The 18344-nt window shown below is 43.7% G+C and overlaps 2 protein-coding genes across 2 annotated transcripts in view; both read right to left on the bottom strand.

Moving 5' to 3' along the window:
* The window catches only part of LOC143275742 (uncharacterized), a 39762-nt gene extending 26069 nt beyond the window's left edge, over positions 1–13693 (bottom strand). Inside the window, exons 1-9 of the mRNA XM_076580018.1 lie at positions 12811–13693; positions 12205–12258; positions 11048–11108; positions 9234–9984; positions 7763–7938; positions 4716–4844; positions 3664–3735; positions 2637–2733; positions 833–991 (exon numbers count right to left, since the gene is read on the bottom strand). Of these exons, the coding sequence (XP_076436133.1) occupies positions 833–991; positions 2637–2733; positions 3664–3735; positions 4716–4844; positions 7763–7938; positions 9234–9984; positions 11048–11108; positions 12205–12258; positions 12811–13693 (2382 nt within the window). The remainder of the gene's footprint in view (positions 1–832; positions 992–2636; positions 2734–3663; positions 3736–4715; positions 4845–7762; positions 7939–9233; positions 9985–11047; positions 11109–12204; positions 12259–12810) is intronic.
* Positions 13694–14071: 378 nt separating this feature from the next.
* Positions 14072–18332, bottom strand: LOC143275743 (uncharacterized). The gene is made up of 2 exons (XM_076580019.1): positions 14579–18332; positions 14072–14157 (listed from the first exon to the last, which is right to left on the bottom strand). The coding sequence occupies exons 1-2, from the start codon at positions 18081–18083 to the stop codon at positions 14072–14074; spliced, it is 3591 nt and encodes a 1196-aa protein (XP_076436134.1). The 5' UTR covers positions 18084–18332.
* Positions 18333–18344: the final 12 nt, after the last annotated feature.

Raw genomic sequence — 18344 nt, forward strand, 5'->3', positions numbered from 1 at the left:
CTGTAACATTGTCATACACTCTTGTGGCTTACAGGATGTATGTGGCTTGCAGGATGTATGTGGCTTACTGGATATATACAGCTTACAGGATGTATCTTACAGGAAGTATACAGCTTACAGGATGTATGTGGCTTACAAGATGTATACAGCTTACAGGATATATGTGGCTTACAGGATGTATGCCACTTACAAAATGTATGTGGCTTACAAGGTGTACACAGCTTACAGGATGTACAAGGCTTGCTGGATGTATGCGGGCTACAGTATGTATGCAGTTTACTGGATGTATATGGCTTACAGGATGTAGTCTTTGAAGTACCATCCTTTCTTGACTTCAAGGCGATACAGCATTTAAGCTGCTTTAAACAGGTCTCAGCTGCACACTGGGTTTGAAACAAAATGAATTTTCATTTCACAACGGCAGTAGAGTGAGGCATAACTTTTTTTTCACACCCAGCCCTTGTATGTAGCTAAGACGTGTTTAAAACTTTAAACACCCTGTCACCCACCAACCGATAAACAACAGCAGTTACCCAAAATCCGCAGGGTGCAAGTTTCAAAACAACTAACGCACCGCGGTGACTTAACAGTGGATTAGTAAGGGCAGTTCAAAGGTCATCGATGCATTCTATTCCCAGCTCTATAGCCCTTCAAGTTTTAAAACAACTAACACACCGTGACAACTTAACAGTGGATGAACAACGGCAGTTCAAAGCCCACTGATGCAGTCTCTGCCCAAATCCGCAACGCTGCAAGTTTTAAAACAACTGACACACAGCGTCGACATAACAGTGGATAAGTTCAAAAGGTCACCGACGCTGTCCCGACCCACCTCCAGGGGGCTGCAGGACTCTTGGGACCCCGCCAACTCGGCGCCGCTGGTGACAATCTTCTGGCCCACTTCCAGCTTCTTCCTGTCAATCATGGCCTGGAGGGCGGAGTCTGGCTTGCAGGGCAGGCAGTACCAGCCGTCCGTCACTTCCAGCATGCTCTGGGAACATGTATGTAATGTGTGTGAATGTGTGTCCGTGTGTGTGTGTGTGTGTGTGTGTGCGTGTGTGTGTGTGTGTGTGTGTGTGTGTGTGTGTGTGTGTGTGTGGTGTGTTGTGTGCATAGTGTGTGTGTGTGTGTGTGTATCTGTGTGTGTGTGTGTGTAAAGTGTGTTGCTTCTGTGTGTGTGTGTGTGTGTGTGTGTGTGTGTGTGTGTTTGTGTATGTCTGTGGTGTGGGGGAGGAGAGTGTGGGGGGGCTGTGTGTGTATGTATGTGTGTGTGTGTATGCGTGCATGCGATGTGTGTGTATTTTGTGTGTGTGTGTGTGTGTGTGTGTTGTGTGTGTAGCGTGTGTGTGTGTGTGTGTGTGTGTGTCTGTGTGGGTTGTTGTTGTTGTTGTTGTTGTTGTTGTTTGTGTGTGTGTGTGTGTGTTGTGCATATGTGCGGCGTGCATGTGTTCGTGTACGTATGTGTTCATTGCGTGAGACAGAGTGTATGGACATGCGTATATGTGTGTGTATTCAAATGTACACATCTAAATCTTATGACGTGACCGACTATTTTCACAGTTCCACATAAGGATGGCTTCCACATTCAGCTTGAACTCAACTCTATCATAATCCCAACCATTTCAAAATTTGTCATGGTCTATACTCCTTTACCTTTACCACCTTCTAATGCAGAGCTCACGAACCAGCAAATACAAATTCAGTGCCCAGATACCCCCCAGAACAGAGTGTGGCTGCGTACATGGCGGAGGTTAGAATAGTCATCCAAGTAAAAGCCCACTCCGTGTACATACGAGTGAACGAGGGAGTTGCAGCCCACGTACGAAGAAGATGCAGAAGCGCCCCAGTGGTTGTAAAAGGCCATGGAATCTTTAACCTTATACAACTTCTTTCACTCACTCAGGACGACAAGTTTTCTCCCTTGCTTTTCCCCACAGACGGCCCATTTGTAAGGGTTTGGGAAAAAAACACACAAAAAACAAACAAAATACAGAGTAAGAAAATGAAACTGGTTTATTACGTGTTGGGCTATTACATATATAAAAAAAAACCACACCAAATTTCTCATCTTATTTTTACAGTTTTGCCATTATGCAGAAAATAATGCCAATTTTTCACCCCAAATCACCATACCGATGCTCGCTTTCTGCACTTAATTCACTTTCTTCTTCGTCATCATCCACCTCTTCAATGTCCGACCCTTCAGTTTGTAGAATTTTAAGTACTTCTGCAACACTAAAACGTTGCCGTCGCTGCCTTGTTCGCTCCACAAGATTTTGAGAAAAACCCGCTTTGCTAACAGGCTGGCATGTGAGCAGGCGACCGGTCAGTGACTTTGTCAGCGTGTGTGTGAGACGGGCCACACATGACAGGCTGGCCAATCATACCATTCCGTTGTGGAGTGAACCAGAATAGCGCACTCTGCTTGGTTAATCACAAAATCACGTGTACAACGCGTGCTGAATTTTAATTTTTGGAAAATACTATTCCATTCCATCGTCCGAAACCAAATACATTTTATGCAGGAATGCTCATGCATTCCGTCGTCCAGAGAGAGTTAAGAACAATTCCTGTACACTGACACTTGCCATCAACACAACATCAACGCGTTAACAATCAATCCCACAGAAACTCACCAGATCTGAACCCTCCACTGTGTTGATGCCGGACACACACAGCACCAGACGTCTGCAGGGAGTGTCGTCCCTCTCCACTATGCGCTTCAACGCACTCCTGATGTTTTACACACACACACACACAAGCACACAGCACACATCACACACCATATATGCCCATTACTACTGATTTAATTTAATAACTTGATATTTCAGTGTGTGTGTGTGTGTGTGTGTGTGCCTTGTGTCTCATGAACTTTTCATGACAATAAAATTCATTCTACACTATTACACACATACACCCCCCCCCCCCTTTCAAATCAGTTTCATATACAAAATCAAACATGCATATTTCATTCTTAGTCACAAATAGTGTGTGTGTGTGTGCGTGTGTGTGTGTGTGTGTATGTGTGTGTGTGTGTGTGTGTGTGTGTGTGTGCGTGTGTGTGTGTGTGTGTGTATGTGTGACTGATAAGGATACTAATACAGCATCTATCTTCAGTCACAGACGAAGCTCTAAGTGCATCGCAAACACAAAGTAATCTGCAAAATAGGCTGCCCTTTCTGAGTAGGGCCAACTGACAGCTGCTTTGAGGTGTCTCATCATCTGTTTCCTGTGTCATTTGGGTAGGCTTCAGTCACACACACACACACACCACAACACACACACCACGACACACACACCACACACACACACACACACCACGACACACACACACACCACGACACACACACACAACACAACACACCACTCCACGACACACACACACACACCACGACACACACACCACACACACACACACACACCACGACACACACACACACCACGACACACACACACAACACAACACACCACACCACGACACACACACCACACACACACCACGACACACACACACACCACGACACACACACAACACACACACAAAACAACACACACTGGCTTTTATGATCAATTTTGCCCCGGGCAACCATCTTGCTGCTGTAGGTTCTTTTACATGCGCTAAAAGTGCATGCTGCAAATGACAAGCACCAATCAATCACCTACCTCTGACAGCCATCCACCTCCCGGTCGTAACGATATTTCAGCTGGTACATCACTATGTCTGGGGTCAAGGCCCTGCAACACAGTCACATGACTTGTGTGAATATTTCATGATAATAAGCAGTTCCTCTACATGATCAGTTTAGTGCACATATAATTAGCAGTTCCTTCACATTATGACTTTCAGAAAATATCATGATAATTAGCAGTTCCTTTACATACTGAGTTGTGGGAAAATATCATGATGATTAGTAGTTCCTTCACATTATGACTGTGAGAAAATACGATAATTAGAAGTTCCTTCACATCATGACCATGTGAAAATATGATAATTAGCAGTTCCTTACTGAATATAAGTTGTGTGAAAATATTGTAATTAGTAGTTCCTTTAAATTATGAGTTTAAGGAAAACATTATTATAATTGGCAGTTCCTTCACATTAAGGCTTTGTGAAAATATGATAATTAGCATCTCCTTCAAATTATGACTTTGTGAAAATATCATGATAATTAGCAGTTCCTTTAAATTATGACTTTGTGAACATATCATGATAATTAGTAGTTCCTTCACATTGAGACTTTGTGAACATATGATAATTAGCATTTCCTTCACATTGAGACTTTGTGAACATATGATAACTAGCAGTTCCTTCACATTGAGACTTTGTGAACATATGATAAGTAGCAGTTCCTTCACATTGAGACTTTGTGAACATATAACTAGCAGTTCCTTCACATTGAGACTTTGTGAACATATGATAACTAGCAGTTCCTTCACATTGAGACTTTGTGAACATATGATAATTAGCATTTCCTTCACATTGAGACTTTGTGAACATATCATGATAACTAGCAGTTCCTTCACATTGAGACTTTGTGAACATATCATAACTATTAATTCCTTCACATTGAGACTTTGTGAACATATCATAACTAGCAGTTCCTTCATATTGAGACTTTGTGAACACACATGATGATGATTATCAGTTCCTCCACATGACGTAAGAACCCCAATACACCAACAGGACATGAAGGAGCCATGTGCCGTGCACCCACCTGGAAGCAAAGGTGGCAGGGAGACCCACTTCGTAGGCCGCCAGTTTCCAGACGATCCAGCGGTAGTGGTTGTACAGCCAGGTGTCCGTCACCAAGGCTGGATCCACCCCCTCCACGGTCAGAAAGCCGCTGCAACACCACCACACGGAATGACACATAGAAGCAAACACACACACACACACAGACACAGACACAGAGACCCAGAAACACACACACACACAGAAACAAACACACACACACACAGACACAAATATACACACAGACACACACACACACACAGACACAGATACACACACACACACACAGACACAAATACACACACACACACACAGACACAGGCACAAATACACACACACACACACACACAGACACAAATACACACACACACACATATATATATATATACAAACAGAATTCCAAAACTATATCAAACACTAAACAGAACAAACACCAAGAAAAAAAAAAGAATTGTAAAACTGAAGCCAACCAACACCATAAAACAATACAAAACACACCAAAGAAATCTGTGAAATCCCTTAACCTGTAGAAATCCTATTTCCCAGCACAGCCATGCGCTGTAGCAAATCAACACAAAACAATCCAAAACATTTAAAATATCATTTAAAATCAAAGTACCTGTAGAATTCCTCCTACCTAACATAACTAAGTCCCGAATCTGACCGACCAGCACCCCCCATGCTCCCCCCCCCCAACACACACCCTCCCCTCCTCTACCACCACCATCCCACCCCACCCCCAAGTCCCCAACTGCCAGTTCTATAAAACAACCTTGCTAGTGGAAACCCCCCAGTTCTATACACATCAGAACCATGAAAATGATGATGGTGGATGTTTAAAGAAAGAAGAAGAACCATGCATTTTAGCAAACCAACACAAACACATCAAAAACTTTTTCTGAAGTACCTCCAAAACTCCTCTTCTCCAGCATAGCAATGAATGCAACACAAAACAGGTAAAGGGTGGCGATTTTTCCAATCTCCCAGGTCAACATATGTGCAGACCTGCTAGTGCCTGAACCCCCTTCGTGTGTATACGCACACAGATGATAAAATAAGCACGTTAAAGATCCTGTAATCCATGTTAGCGTTCAGTGGGTTATGGAAACAAGAACGTACCCAGCATGCACACTACCGAAAGTGGAGTATACTATAGCTTCCAACATGGCAGGGAAAATAAACAAAACGTTCACACACATAAAATGTTATAGGTCTGTGTGAGGGTGTGTGTGTGTGGATGACTAAGAATAATAAATAAATGATTGAATGACACAGGAAACGAATGATGAGCCATGTGATTGAATGACACAGGAAGTGATTGATGAGCCATGTGACTGAATGACACAGGAAGCGATTGATGAGCCATGTGACTGAATGACACAGGAAGCGAATGATGAGCGCCCACAGGCACCTCTCAGTCTGCGCTGTGTGTTTGTAAAGTGCTTAGAATTTGGTCACTGACCAAGGATAGGCACTATATGTAAGTATCCATGTCCATCCATCCATCTATCCACTGCAAAACACATTAAAAACTTTTTTTTTAAATCCAGGCACCTGTAGAATTCCTCCTTCTTAACATTGCCATGGGCTGTAGCAAACCAACACAAAACACATTAAAAACTTTGATTTTTGATCTGAGCACCTGTAGATTTTCTATTTCTCAACACAGCTATGCACTGTGTAGCAAAACAACACAGAGCAACACAAAACACATTAAAAAGTTTGAAACTTAATCCAAATACCTGTAGAATTCCTATTTCTCAACACAGCCATGCACTGTGTAGCAAAACAACACAGAACAATACAAAACACATTAAAAACTGTTTTTCAATCTGAGTACCTGTGGAATTCCTATTTCCCAACACAGCCAAGTAATGTGTAACAAACCAACACAAAACAATACAAAACATGTTTAAAAACTTTTTTTTTTCAAATCCAAGTACCTGTATAATTCCTATTTCACAACACAGCCATGCACAGTAACAAACCAACACAAATCAATACAAAACACATTGAAAAAACTTTTTTTTTAACCAAGTATCTGTACAATTCCTACTTCCCAACACAGCAATGCACTTTGTAGCAAACCAACACAAAAGAATACAAAACACATTTTTTTTTAAACTTTTTTTTTTTAAAACCAAGTACCTGTAGAATTCTGATTTCCCAACGTAACCATGCACTCTAACAAACCAACACAAAACACATTAACTCTCTCACCACCAAGTTCATTAGCTTGGCGTCTTTTCTAAAGCCCAGTTCCTGTGTGGAAAACACTCCCCAGCGCCAAACATTTCAGAAATGATGCTCTCACTCACAGGCTTCAGTTCATGTCAAAACCGCACAACGGACTCATTCACTTCAAACTCAGTCAGGGGGCAAAGGTTAGTCATCGTTCTGCTGGCAGGGAAACTGGCTGCAGCTGTCAAGCTTTGTTACAGTTTCAACAAGAGAGGCAAGGCCTTCAAGACTCACTTGTGATAAATTAAGTCCCCTAACATTAATTACAGAGTATTTTCCCTTTTTTACTATCTGCACCAAAAACGTTTGCAAAATAAATAAAACTTCCATGCTTAGCAAAAGAAGTTCCTGTTTGAACAGAAAATGATAATAATGACTGCTCTTGTTGTTGGGTCAGAATATCAGATCAAAGTGCCAAGTTTAGAGAATACAAAAAATATAAATATAACAGTAAATGCAGTTTGCATATAATTAGGCTTCATTTTTTATTTTTTTGTGCCCATCCCAGAGGTGCAATATTGTTTTAAACAAGATGACTGGAAAGAACTGAATTTTTCCTATTTTTATGCCAAATTTGGTGTCAACTGACAAAGTATTTGCAGAGAAAATGTCAATGTTAAAGTTTACCATGGACACACAGACAACCGAACACCGGGTTAAAACATAGACTCACTTTGTTTATACAAGTGAGTCAAAAATGGTCTCATCAACATGACCCCTCAATGTCGACAAAAGTCCCCTATCATGGTGAAAGAGTTAAAAAAAATTTCTTTCTAAAACTCTAAGTACCTGTAGAATTCCTCCTTCCCAGCATAGCCACACACGTCAGGCACCAACAAGGCTCCGTCCCCAACAAGGACACCTGCCGTGGCACCGGGGTAAAAAGATGGCAGGTAAAAGCGGAACTCTACTGCGTTGTTACTGGCAACAGAGCACACCGCTGGACTGACTCCCAAGCGTTGCAGCTGCACAAAAATGAATGACGTTCTCTTTGTGAGTTTCTTGGTTTAAAAGACAGCAGATTATACTGGCACAAGTCTTTGGTATTGATACTGGTGACTGAACACACCACATGACTGACGTTCAAATGTTGCAGCTTTACACACATACATGAGCAACAGATTATTGCGAGGGGCTTTTTTTTTTCTCTCTCTCTCTCTTTCTTTCTTTTTTAAATTTTTATTCTTATCTTTTTACAGCAGATGATGGCAGAAGTTGCTGACTCTGACACTGGTGACTCTACACATTGTTGGACTGACTGCCAAATATTGCAGTCACACACACACACACACACACACACATACATATATACATATGTGTTTGTTCTGTATTGTCCATGTGTTCTGTGTGGCTTGTTCAGGATTAAAGAGTCTATGCCAGTCTTGAATGAAAGTTAATATGTGTTTGCACATTTCTTCAGTCTTTGCTGCTGTGTGCACATGTCAAATGATCGGTATAAAGACAGGCCCGTGCTTCCTTTTTGAGGAAGTGTCTGGGTTTGTTCCCATGTACCTTTTGTTTACCTGTGTGCTAGCTGAATCAGTAGCGTAAGCAGCACTGATTAGAAGTTGTGTACAGTTACCACTCTTTACTATTAGTTATACACACACACACACACACAGAGATTTTTTTTCTTTTAACCTGGCTAGAACACTACAGTTTGAACAAGCAATAAAAGTTTCACAAACCAGTACAGAAACTGTTGCTCTTTAAAAGATGAAAAAGGTACATGCCTTAAATAATGGCTGAATCTTGAGGTTGCTGGTTGTGGGAGGAATGGGCTATGAAAAATAATTTTTATTTATTGTATAGAGACCTTATTTGGTTCTTATGGAATATACGGAAATCTGAGCAAGTACATACATGAGTAAGCGTGTGTATGCTTGCATTTGTGTGTGTGTAAGAATATGTGTACATGTACACGTAAGAGTGTAATGCACATACAAACTTCAGTACTGACATGTGCATCGTGTAGTACAAACAGGCACATCTGCATATTAATTTGCGTCTGTATATGTGTATGCATGCACATATGGATGCACATGTGCATGTATGCATACATTACATGATGCATGTGTTGTATGCAGAGTATACAAACACAAATATACATAAATGTGTGCAGAGAGAGATTTCAATGTCAACAGGAGTGTGTTGCATTACAGCCTGCTGCAACATGTCTGCTCCCCTTCAAATCCATCGTCAACCTCTTTACGCCCCACCCCCCAGCAATTCACCAACAGCAATGAGACAGTTCACTGACCTCTCTCCGACTGTGCCACTTCGACTCCGCACACAGGTCTGCCAGTTTCGTGGTCTGATGTCCCAGTTTCCCAGTCAGCCATCTTCCCTGTACTGGTTTGATACTCCTGCGCCTCTTCTGCCTGATGATTTTCTCCTGACGCATCCTGGCCTCTTCCACAGCCATGCTTCTCTCCTTGCCAGCTCTGGACTGTTCTGAAGTGGGTGTGCTGTCTCTGGACTGTTCTGAAGTGGGTATGCCATCTTTGGACTGCTCACTACCAGCAACTACAGGACTCTCTGAAGAGCCAGGATTCTGAGCAGCTGATTTAGGTGGGTGACTCCCAACTTTACTGATCTGTGTCACACAACTCACGGTGTTCGATTCATCCTCAATTATACTTTTCCCCTCTTTTGTCAGAGAAACAAGTCTGTGACCGACTTGATCTTTGCGAGATGCATCTTTCGGGGAGAGATTTCCTTCTGTTACCCTCTGTTCCTTGCTTGAATCTGGCTGCTCGACAGGAGCTGCACTGGCTCCGTCTGACGCGCTGGCAGACGAGCTGACCACCGAAGGGGGTTTGAACCCTGGTCTCTGAGAAGCACCTACATCCGTGGTTTTGTTGCCCACTGGCGGAGAAAACTTGGGCTTCTTGTAAGGGGGCTGAAAGGCAGACGCAGATCTGCCAGGGAAGGAACACTTTGGTGCGGACGACTTTGACTGACCAGACATCGTCGGTGGAGTGAATGGCTTGATAACGTTTCCAGCATCCCTGAAAAGTGGAATACAAATGATAAAAATTTTAGTATCCTCAACAAAATGGCTGCAGGGTATAGTTCTGCGAGAGAAAGAAGAGCTTCACTAACCTGGCGGAACAGGAGCAAGATATTGACAAAGTTATCTTCCTTTTCTTGACAAAGACTTCACCACCCCAACTGAATCATTTAGATCCATCATTTCACCAAATATCCTTTCTGTTTCAGTTCAACCCATTCTCAAATATATATTTTCATTAAACAATACAAAGTTTTCTTAATTCACAAGCGTATACAGCTATCTCCTTTAATCTTTATTTCTACTAGCTTAAAAAAAAAAATTACACATATATACAGATGTAAAGCATTTCGAAAGCAGCTGAAAAAGTTCAAAGAGATAAGTACTTTCTTCTGGTGTAAGAAAGGCTACTGTTAAAAAAAACTGCACCTTTTTTTGTATCTAAATTTGGCATTTTCAATTCTTTGTGGTAGGAGTTACACATGTGCTGTTTTGTTCTCACGCTGTGTTCTGGCTGTGCTCCATCAAGTCTTTGTCTTGGCTGTACCAAGCTGCATACTTGGTTACTTGCATTGAAATTCTATTTTGCTTCGTCAAAACTTTTTCCTTAAGTCACTATCTGAATAAAACCAGCTGAATGCTTAAAACAAAAATTATACATATTCATTCAAATATTAGGATGAACATACAATTACTGCAGATATGAAATCCACATATTTCAATGCATTTATGTGGCATGATTAACACATTCAAATAAGTGTGAATATTTATCTTTTTCTTTTCTTTCTGGAAGAAGTCTTAAACAACACCCTAAATCATGGACAGGTGTACATAAATCTTTCTATGATCCCTCTAATACCAGTGTACATAAATTCATGCTGTTCCTTTCATGCTCTCCAACACCACAGTAACAAATTCACTCCCTACATTAGATAACAATTTCTACCTGATGGAGTCTCCCGTCGGAGATTTCTACCTGAACAGCAACCTCAAAAACATGAATGAGATCACAGGCAGTGTGACTGCCTGTTTTAAGACAAGAAAAGTGATGTTTCGCTTACTTATCACAGGCACTCAGTGGCTGCAGTTTGAATCTCTTGGATGATCGATCATGAAGAATGGCTGCAAATAAGAAAATTCATGATGAATAAAAACAGGTACAAACTTGTAAAGCTGAGCCTTTAATAGGAGTGAGAGGCATGATGACTGCCTTACATACTGACAAGCACAGACATAGTCACACACACACACATACACACACACAGAGCGGTATTGCAGTTTCTGAGAGTCAGAGCTAAAAGGTCATTCTACAACGTCAAAATTATACCAGCTAGTATTGATGAATGACTGACACTAGTGACAGCTATGAATCAATAATAATAATAATAATGGATACTTATATAGCACACTATCCAGAAATCTGCTCCAGGTGCTTTACAAAAACACATTTGTTAACCATAACATATTACATCAATGTTACATACACACACTAAAATGTGACTACACACACACACACACTCACACACACACATACACACACACACTGCATACATACATTTCCTCATACATGTGTACCTAACAGCTACCCTCAACACATATGCACACATAGGCACGCACAAACATACATAAACACTTGTGCACGTGCGCACACACATGCACACAAACACACACACACTACACATTCATATACATGCATGTAGTTAGGTACACATGCATATGTATACACACAGTCAAGCACAGCTTACGGAAAGGAAGTGGACCTGCCACAATTAAACTTATTGCTGAGGGAAAAGGTGAGTTTTCATTAAGGAAAACAAATTGTATACACTTGCAGGTATACAAAGAAGGAAAACAAATTGTATACACTTGCAGGTATACAAAGAAAAAGGTGGTGCTGCACTGTAACGATGTACTCTCCCTGGGGAGAGCAGCCCAAATTTCACACAAGAGAAATTTGTTGTGACAAAAGAGTTACATATATACAATACAATAAAATACAATAGAATATGCTAAAAATTACATTTATATCTGTCACTACTGCCTGAGAGGGGAGGGGACAGACCTTGTACAAAGGAAATGTTTTCTGAGGATATACTTTTATAACTCACATAAATATGACAGCAGCAACAACAAAAATGTAACAGTGCTACAACACCGCAAATTCAATTATAATACCAATTATAAGTAAAGCACAAGTCCAAATGCTCAACAATGGTACCTTCAGAATCTGCATGTACAGCCATTCTTTTGACAGCAACCCTGTGGCCTGTTCCTGCAGTAGAAAGAATTATCATCATTACTGGTGGTCAAGTTCATGAATGCTGTTCCAACAGGTAACCATCACTCATGATAATAAATGCTGTCACAATATTGAAGATGCACCCAAAGAAATACTAAGTTATTCCAACTCTTTCTACCATCTCACACACACACACACACACACACACACACACACAGATACATACATGCACACAAAGCGACAAACACACACAAACATGCGTAAGCACACAAACAAACAAAACTTAATAAATCTTTATGCATGAACACTGTTAACAGCTGACAACCGACTGGTCCAACTGATGCCAAGTAATATGTGTACCTTTTACCAGGACTGGATACAACATTGCAATTTTGGTCAATTATTTTTTCTGAAGAAAACATGCATTTAGATATCAATTTTGTTTTTTTCTAAATTCACATATTGTAACTATTGGTATACTTATATGTCCATATGAAACTATTGCTGGTGGAAATAAAAATAGAGAGAGAGAGGGAAATATAGATATAGATATAAATATAGACATATATATACAACTTCACCTACCTTTTCCAGGAATACCAGGGCATACTTCCAAGCTCTTTGTGTTGTCCACCATCTCTCTGCTGTCGTCACTGACAACAGGCTGCAGGTCCTCCTTGCTCCTTCTCTCCTGTCTTTTCCCTGTGTCGTGGTGTGTTGAAGACACGCAGGAATCCCGGGAATGTTGATGAGGCACTGGCGATTTTGAACGATTTTCAGCAACAACAACTGGCACAGAGAGATCTGTATTCTCTTGGGGAGGCAAAACTTGCACTGCTGAGGGTTCAGATCTGATCGTTGGACGTTTTACTGATGGCAAGAATCCTGTTTCTGATGCCTCGTGTGAGAGACCTTCCGAGCTGTGAAATTCTGAGTCATTCTGGAACAAACTGTGAGCATGTTTCAAAGCTCTGTCTGATATGCTGACGTTGTTTCCGCTTGCTGTTTGGAAGGCAAAGTGCGGTTGTTTCTGGGCGCTCGTTTCGCTCAAGTGAGTAGATGCTGGGTTGTCATCCCCTCTCAAAACGTTCTGCGCATGCTGAAGAGCTTTCTTGGAGACAGTGACGTTCTTCCCCCCCGCTGTTTGAAACCCACACATTCCAGATTTTGGAACATGGCTTTCCCACTGATTTACTGAAACATCCTCTGCAACACTGACAGCACCAGACTCAGAAGGATCTGCCATTTTTCTGGCGTTTGGCTGAGCATTTTCAGAAACGAGTTCAGCTGAAGCATTCCCTATGCAGTTGATGTTTGTGTCTGCTGCTGCACTATCAAGCATTTTCCTGGCACTGAGCAGAGCCTGCTCAGAAATACTGATTACCTGTCCCCCTGCAGTCTCAAACCCTTGGTGCTGTCTGGGTGTGCTGACAACCTCCAGTCCAGCTTTGCCTGAGGTCTTTTTCATTGTCTGTGTTCCCGTCTTGCGTTGAGTTCAGCACTTGGCGTGTATGTCGCAGTGACCTATCAGAGATGGACACTTCAGTTCCGCTGGCCGTTTGAAAGCCCACAGAACTGACACCAACACTAGCACACACTTCTGTTGGTTTGGAGGAACGTTCATTTCCATGGGCTGGGGAAGTTTGAGTCGATGCAGGTTTGGCAGGGTGAAGAGATGTTGATGATACAGACACATTCCCCCCTTTTGCAGTTACTGTAAACCCAGCACTGATTGATGTTTCTTCCACTTGCTGAATGACTTTATTCTGTTCATTCCCAGATTCCACATGGTTCTCTCTGTCGTAAAGAACACTTCTGGCATGAGCCAGAGCTTTACTCGAAACAGTCACACAGGTTCCCCCTGCAGTCTGGAAGCCTGGGAAATGCCCTTGTTTGGGGATGACACAGGGAGGCTTTCTATTATCTCCAACACTGCCAGAAACATCATCGTCACTTGTCTGCACAACTTTCACTGAATGGCTAAAATGTGCTTCATGATGTGCCAAGTTAACTTTCTGGGAAGAGTGATCTGATCTTGTTCCAAGACAAAGACGTGAGGACTGATACAACTCGTGCAGACCTGTTCCAGAACTGACACCTCCACCTCCAGTGTCAGGAGATTGATCAGAGCAGTCGGACTCAACTCTGTTGAGTTTTTGTCCATCTTTTAGTTCTAGAACACGATTGCTGTCAGTATGGGGCTGATTTGTGTTGAGTTTTTGTCCCTTTCTTTGTTCTGGAACATGATTACAGTCAATATGGGACTGATTTCTGTTGAGTTCTTGTCCATTTCTTTGTTCTGGAACATGACTACTGTCAGTATGAGCAGATACCTTGGTGACTACCACCTTACAACCAGCTGCAGCCTGAAGATGTGGTGAAGAACTGAGTGGGAACACAAGAGGAACCAGTGAGTTGCTGTCTTCTGGGGATTCAATCTCTCCGGCAAACAGGTGCTTCACTTTTTCCAAGGAAGTTGCCGACACACCCACAGCACTGCCTGCAGCTGTTTGAAATCCAAAACCGACACGAGCCATGCTGTCTTTATCGGAAATGGGAGGGTTGGACCCTGGTGAAGAATGACTGTCCCCTGAGAACGAGTCACCAGCAACACTGGGATGCTCTATGACTGGCTGGCTCATCGGTGAGGAGAACAACTGGGACAAGTCTGAGGTGATCTGGAATCCTTCTGAATCCGGACAGAGATGGACCTGTGACCCATTCACTGATTCATCACCAGTACCACCTTCTCTCACTGAACAAATCACACCAGACGTTTCCGACATGTAAGTAACAGATTTGGAAATCTCACTTTCCGGAACAGTCGGAGGCTTGGATGTACTGGAATAAGCAGCAGAGGGTGAGTGTTTGTCAGAGTCACTGCAGTAAGCAGTAAACGGTGTGTGTGTGTCAGAGTCACCGTGAGTGTCAATGTGTGGAGTGCATCCTTCTCTGCCTGTCCCCTCAGTCACATCGCCCTGTGCACACATCTCCTTCCCTTCTCCCCACTGACTGGGGTTTAGTGTGCATGTAATGTCTGACCACGACACATCACCCAGCAATTCCTCAGGACTGGTCAGCACCTTGCTGTTCTCCTTTTCCAGTCTTCTATCGGAACTGCAGCTTTGAATCTCTGCACTGACACTACCAACCGCAACCTTTTCCCCCTGTCTTTCATCGTCATGATTTCCAAGCTCTGCTTTCAGTCTGGTTGCGTGAGCTGGCACAATGGACCCAGCACCAGTAGTGACTGGGTCATTTTCAAAATCTCCAGCAAACACGTCATCAATGTCTTCCATGTCATGTCCGACTTCATCAACGCTGCCTCCTGTCTGTGTGAAGATGTGGCCATGCTTCTCTTCCAGCACAGCATCACTGGAGTGTACAGGGGTGGTCAGTGCTGACCCATAACGCTGGTCCTCAGAACTGTCTGCTGGCCAGTCGTCAGGAGTGTCGTCGGTCCATACAACCCCTCCGCTCACTTCTGCCTGACTGGTGTTCAAATCTTGTTCCAGACCACCCAAGTCTATGAAGTCTTTTTCCACAAAACTGGATGCAATGTCATCGTCATCATCATCATCACCACCACGACCATCTCCACTCCCATCACTGTCCACCTCACCAGCTCCGACCTGTCCAATACCTGGCTCTGTCTCTGGGTCTGGGAAGCTGGAATCAAAGTCTGTTGCTTTCAGGCCCACAACGTCAGCTTGAATTTCTCCCAGATCCAGACCATCAGTCTGAGCCAAACTTTGTTCATGTTCACTTCCGCCCCTGCTTTTTGCCTCACCAGACTCTGTGAGACTGAAAGACAGCTCTTTTTCATCAAAAGAAACACTCTCGTCACACCTCAACGACTCAAAGGAAACATTGCCCATGGCCAAAGGAAGGGGTGAGTCTTTTGGAGGTAATTTCACGCTCACTTTCTGGCCCTCTGTCACTAATTCTTCTGGACGGACGGACGAGGGCGGAACGCTCGTAAACTGCATCACAGGAGTGTTGCAGGAGGTGTGAGAAGTGGACTGTGCCACTTCATACATGTCGTGGGACAACTCTGTGATGACAGCGTCAGACATTTCCATGTCGTCCAGGTTGGCATCATCACTGTTTCCACCGTGTTCATGTACGTCAGTAATCTCCACACACCTGACTGCCACAGTTTTGTTGTTCAGGTTGACAACTGATGATGACTGGTCACTAGGGGGCTGACCAACAGACCTCTTTCCCTGTGAATCTGTCTCTACCGAAGCCTCAGAATGAACACTGGTAGAGGCGTTTTGTGTGGCATCAGTATATGCATGCTTTAAAGAACACACATTTTGTGTGACATCAGCATGTGTATACTTTGAAGAAGATACATTTTGACTGACATCAGCGTGCGCATGCTTTGAAGAAGGTATGTTTTCAGTGACAGCAGAATGCCCATGCTTTGAAGAAGGTACATTTCGACTGACATCAGCGTGTGCATGCTTTGAAGAAGGTCTGTTTTGAGTGACATCAGCATGTGCACACTCTGAAGAGGATGGTTCAGCACCCTCGTGCTCCCTTTGCTGGCAGACCCCACTGTTCAACAGGGCTTCCATGTTTTCAATGTTCCATACGTCATCGTCATCAGAAAATTCATCAGAAAGTTTTCGTTTTGACCCCCTGCTGTCTTCACTAGTCCCCCTGGTTACTTGGACCTGGCTGAAATGATGCAACAAGGTGTTCTTCTGCGGTACAGTGGGGTACTCAGGTATCTTTGTAGTGTAGCGGTCTTCTTCCGTCACTGTCCTGATGACTGTGGGCACCTTGAAGGGCCTGAAGCCCTGAGGCACATTACGAGACGTCATCGCTGGGTGCGAAGGGGATATAGAGGGTTTCCCCACCCGCAGTTCTCTTGGAGTTGTTTCTCCTGAACCGTTTCCTGACCCACATCTTCCTGGACTCTTGCCTAAGGGGGAGAGTGACCTTCCAGGTTTCAGGGTGTTCATTTCGTCTTCTTGATGACCACCTTCTGATTTCAGCTCTCTTTCCACACTCTTCCAAAGTTCTGCTGCCTTCTGCTGGGATTTTGCAGAGAGACACAACATTTTCCCACCAGCTGTTTTAAAACCTGCACTGCCGGTAACGGCATGAGTCTCCTCTGGGAATTTCTGACTGTTGCAGCTAGTTTGGCCTGAAACGGTTGGTTCAGTTTTATCCGTGCATCTGGCAGTCTTTGTGATGTCAAGCTGAGCAGTAAGTGATTCGTCAAGGGCAAGGTGTGATGTTTGTGGATGTGGATCTGTCCTGCTGTCAACACTTCTGTCGCTCTGCATCTCCTTCAGCACTGAATTCCACATGTCCTCGGCTTTTTTCTGGTATTTTGACGGCAGAGAGAAATCCTTACCGCTGGCTGTCTTGAACCCACAACACACCTGGGACACAGTGGCAAATTTATCTGCATCAACCGTTGCTGTCCAGGGAGACAGCTCTCCTTGGTGCTGTCTGGAAGCGGGGCTGAGCCAGGTTCTGCTGGACAAGTCATCATCTCCCACAGCGTGTTCTCCAGATGGTGTCACGTCGTCAGGTGCTGGAGCCTGCCACGCTTTCTCACCTTCATCCTCGTCAAACGTGTCACCAAGGGTCCCCAGGTCCTCGTCGAAAAAGACTTGAGCAGCATTCAGGGCCTGCCTTGTGGGCTGCAGAACCCTCCCTGCAGCTGACCTGAACCCAGTACACGCACCTGAGGTCTGTGCAGGTGAGCTGTCCCCTGCCAGGTGTTGGTGGGGCCTGGAAGCCTGTGCTTTTCCATTCTCCAGCATCACCCAGCTCTCTGATTCTGCTGTAGAGACGTGGGGATGTGTGTCGTTATTTTGATTTGCAGGCAACATCATCTCTGGAATGGCTGTGTGGAGGAGGGTCTTTTCTTCAGGATGATCTCTGACCACACCTGTTCCAGCATTCTCCAGGTGGGGAGAATCAGTTCTCCCCCCATCTCCCTTCCCCGCTTCGTTGACCTGATGTGGCGTACCTGCCTCCACAAACACCGGCACGTCTTCAGCTGGCTCATCAGCAAACTCCCCAGCATCCCCTTCTGGAAAACATGCTGTGGACTGAGAGAGCAGCTCTTGGGAGAAGTCCACACCAGCCAACAG

The sequence above is a fragment of the Babylonia areolata genome, chromosome 31 (assembly GCF_041734735.1).
Source record: "Babylonia areolata isolate BAREFJ2019XMU chromosome 31, ASM4173473v1, whole genome shotgun sequence".
Lineage (NCBI taxonomy): Eukaryota > Metazoa > Mollusca > Gastropoda > Neogastropoda > Buccinidae > Babylonia > Babylonia areolata.

Excerpts from the sequence above, each read along its gene's own strand:
- LOC143275743 (XM_076580019.1), bottom strand. The coding sequence starts at position 18,083 with ATGATGTTGCCTGCAAATCAAAATAACGACACACATCCCCACGTCTCT. Across the intron at positions 14,158-14,578 it reads TCTTCAGGCTGCAGCTGGTT|TGTTGGAGATAATAGAAAGC; the intron begins GTAAGGTGGTAG and ends TGTTTCTGGCAG.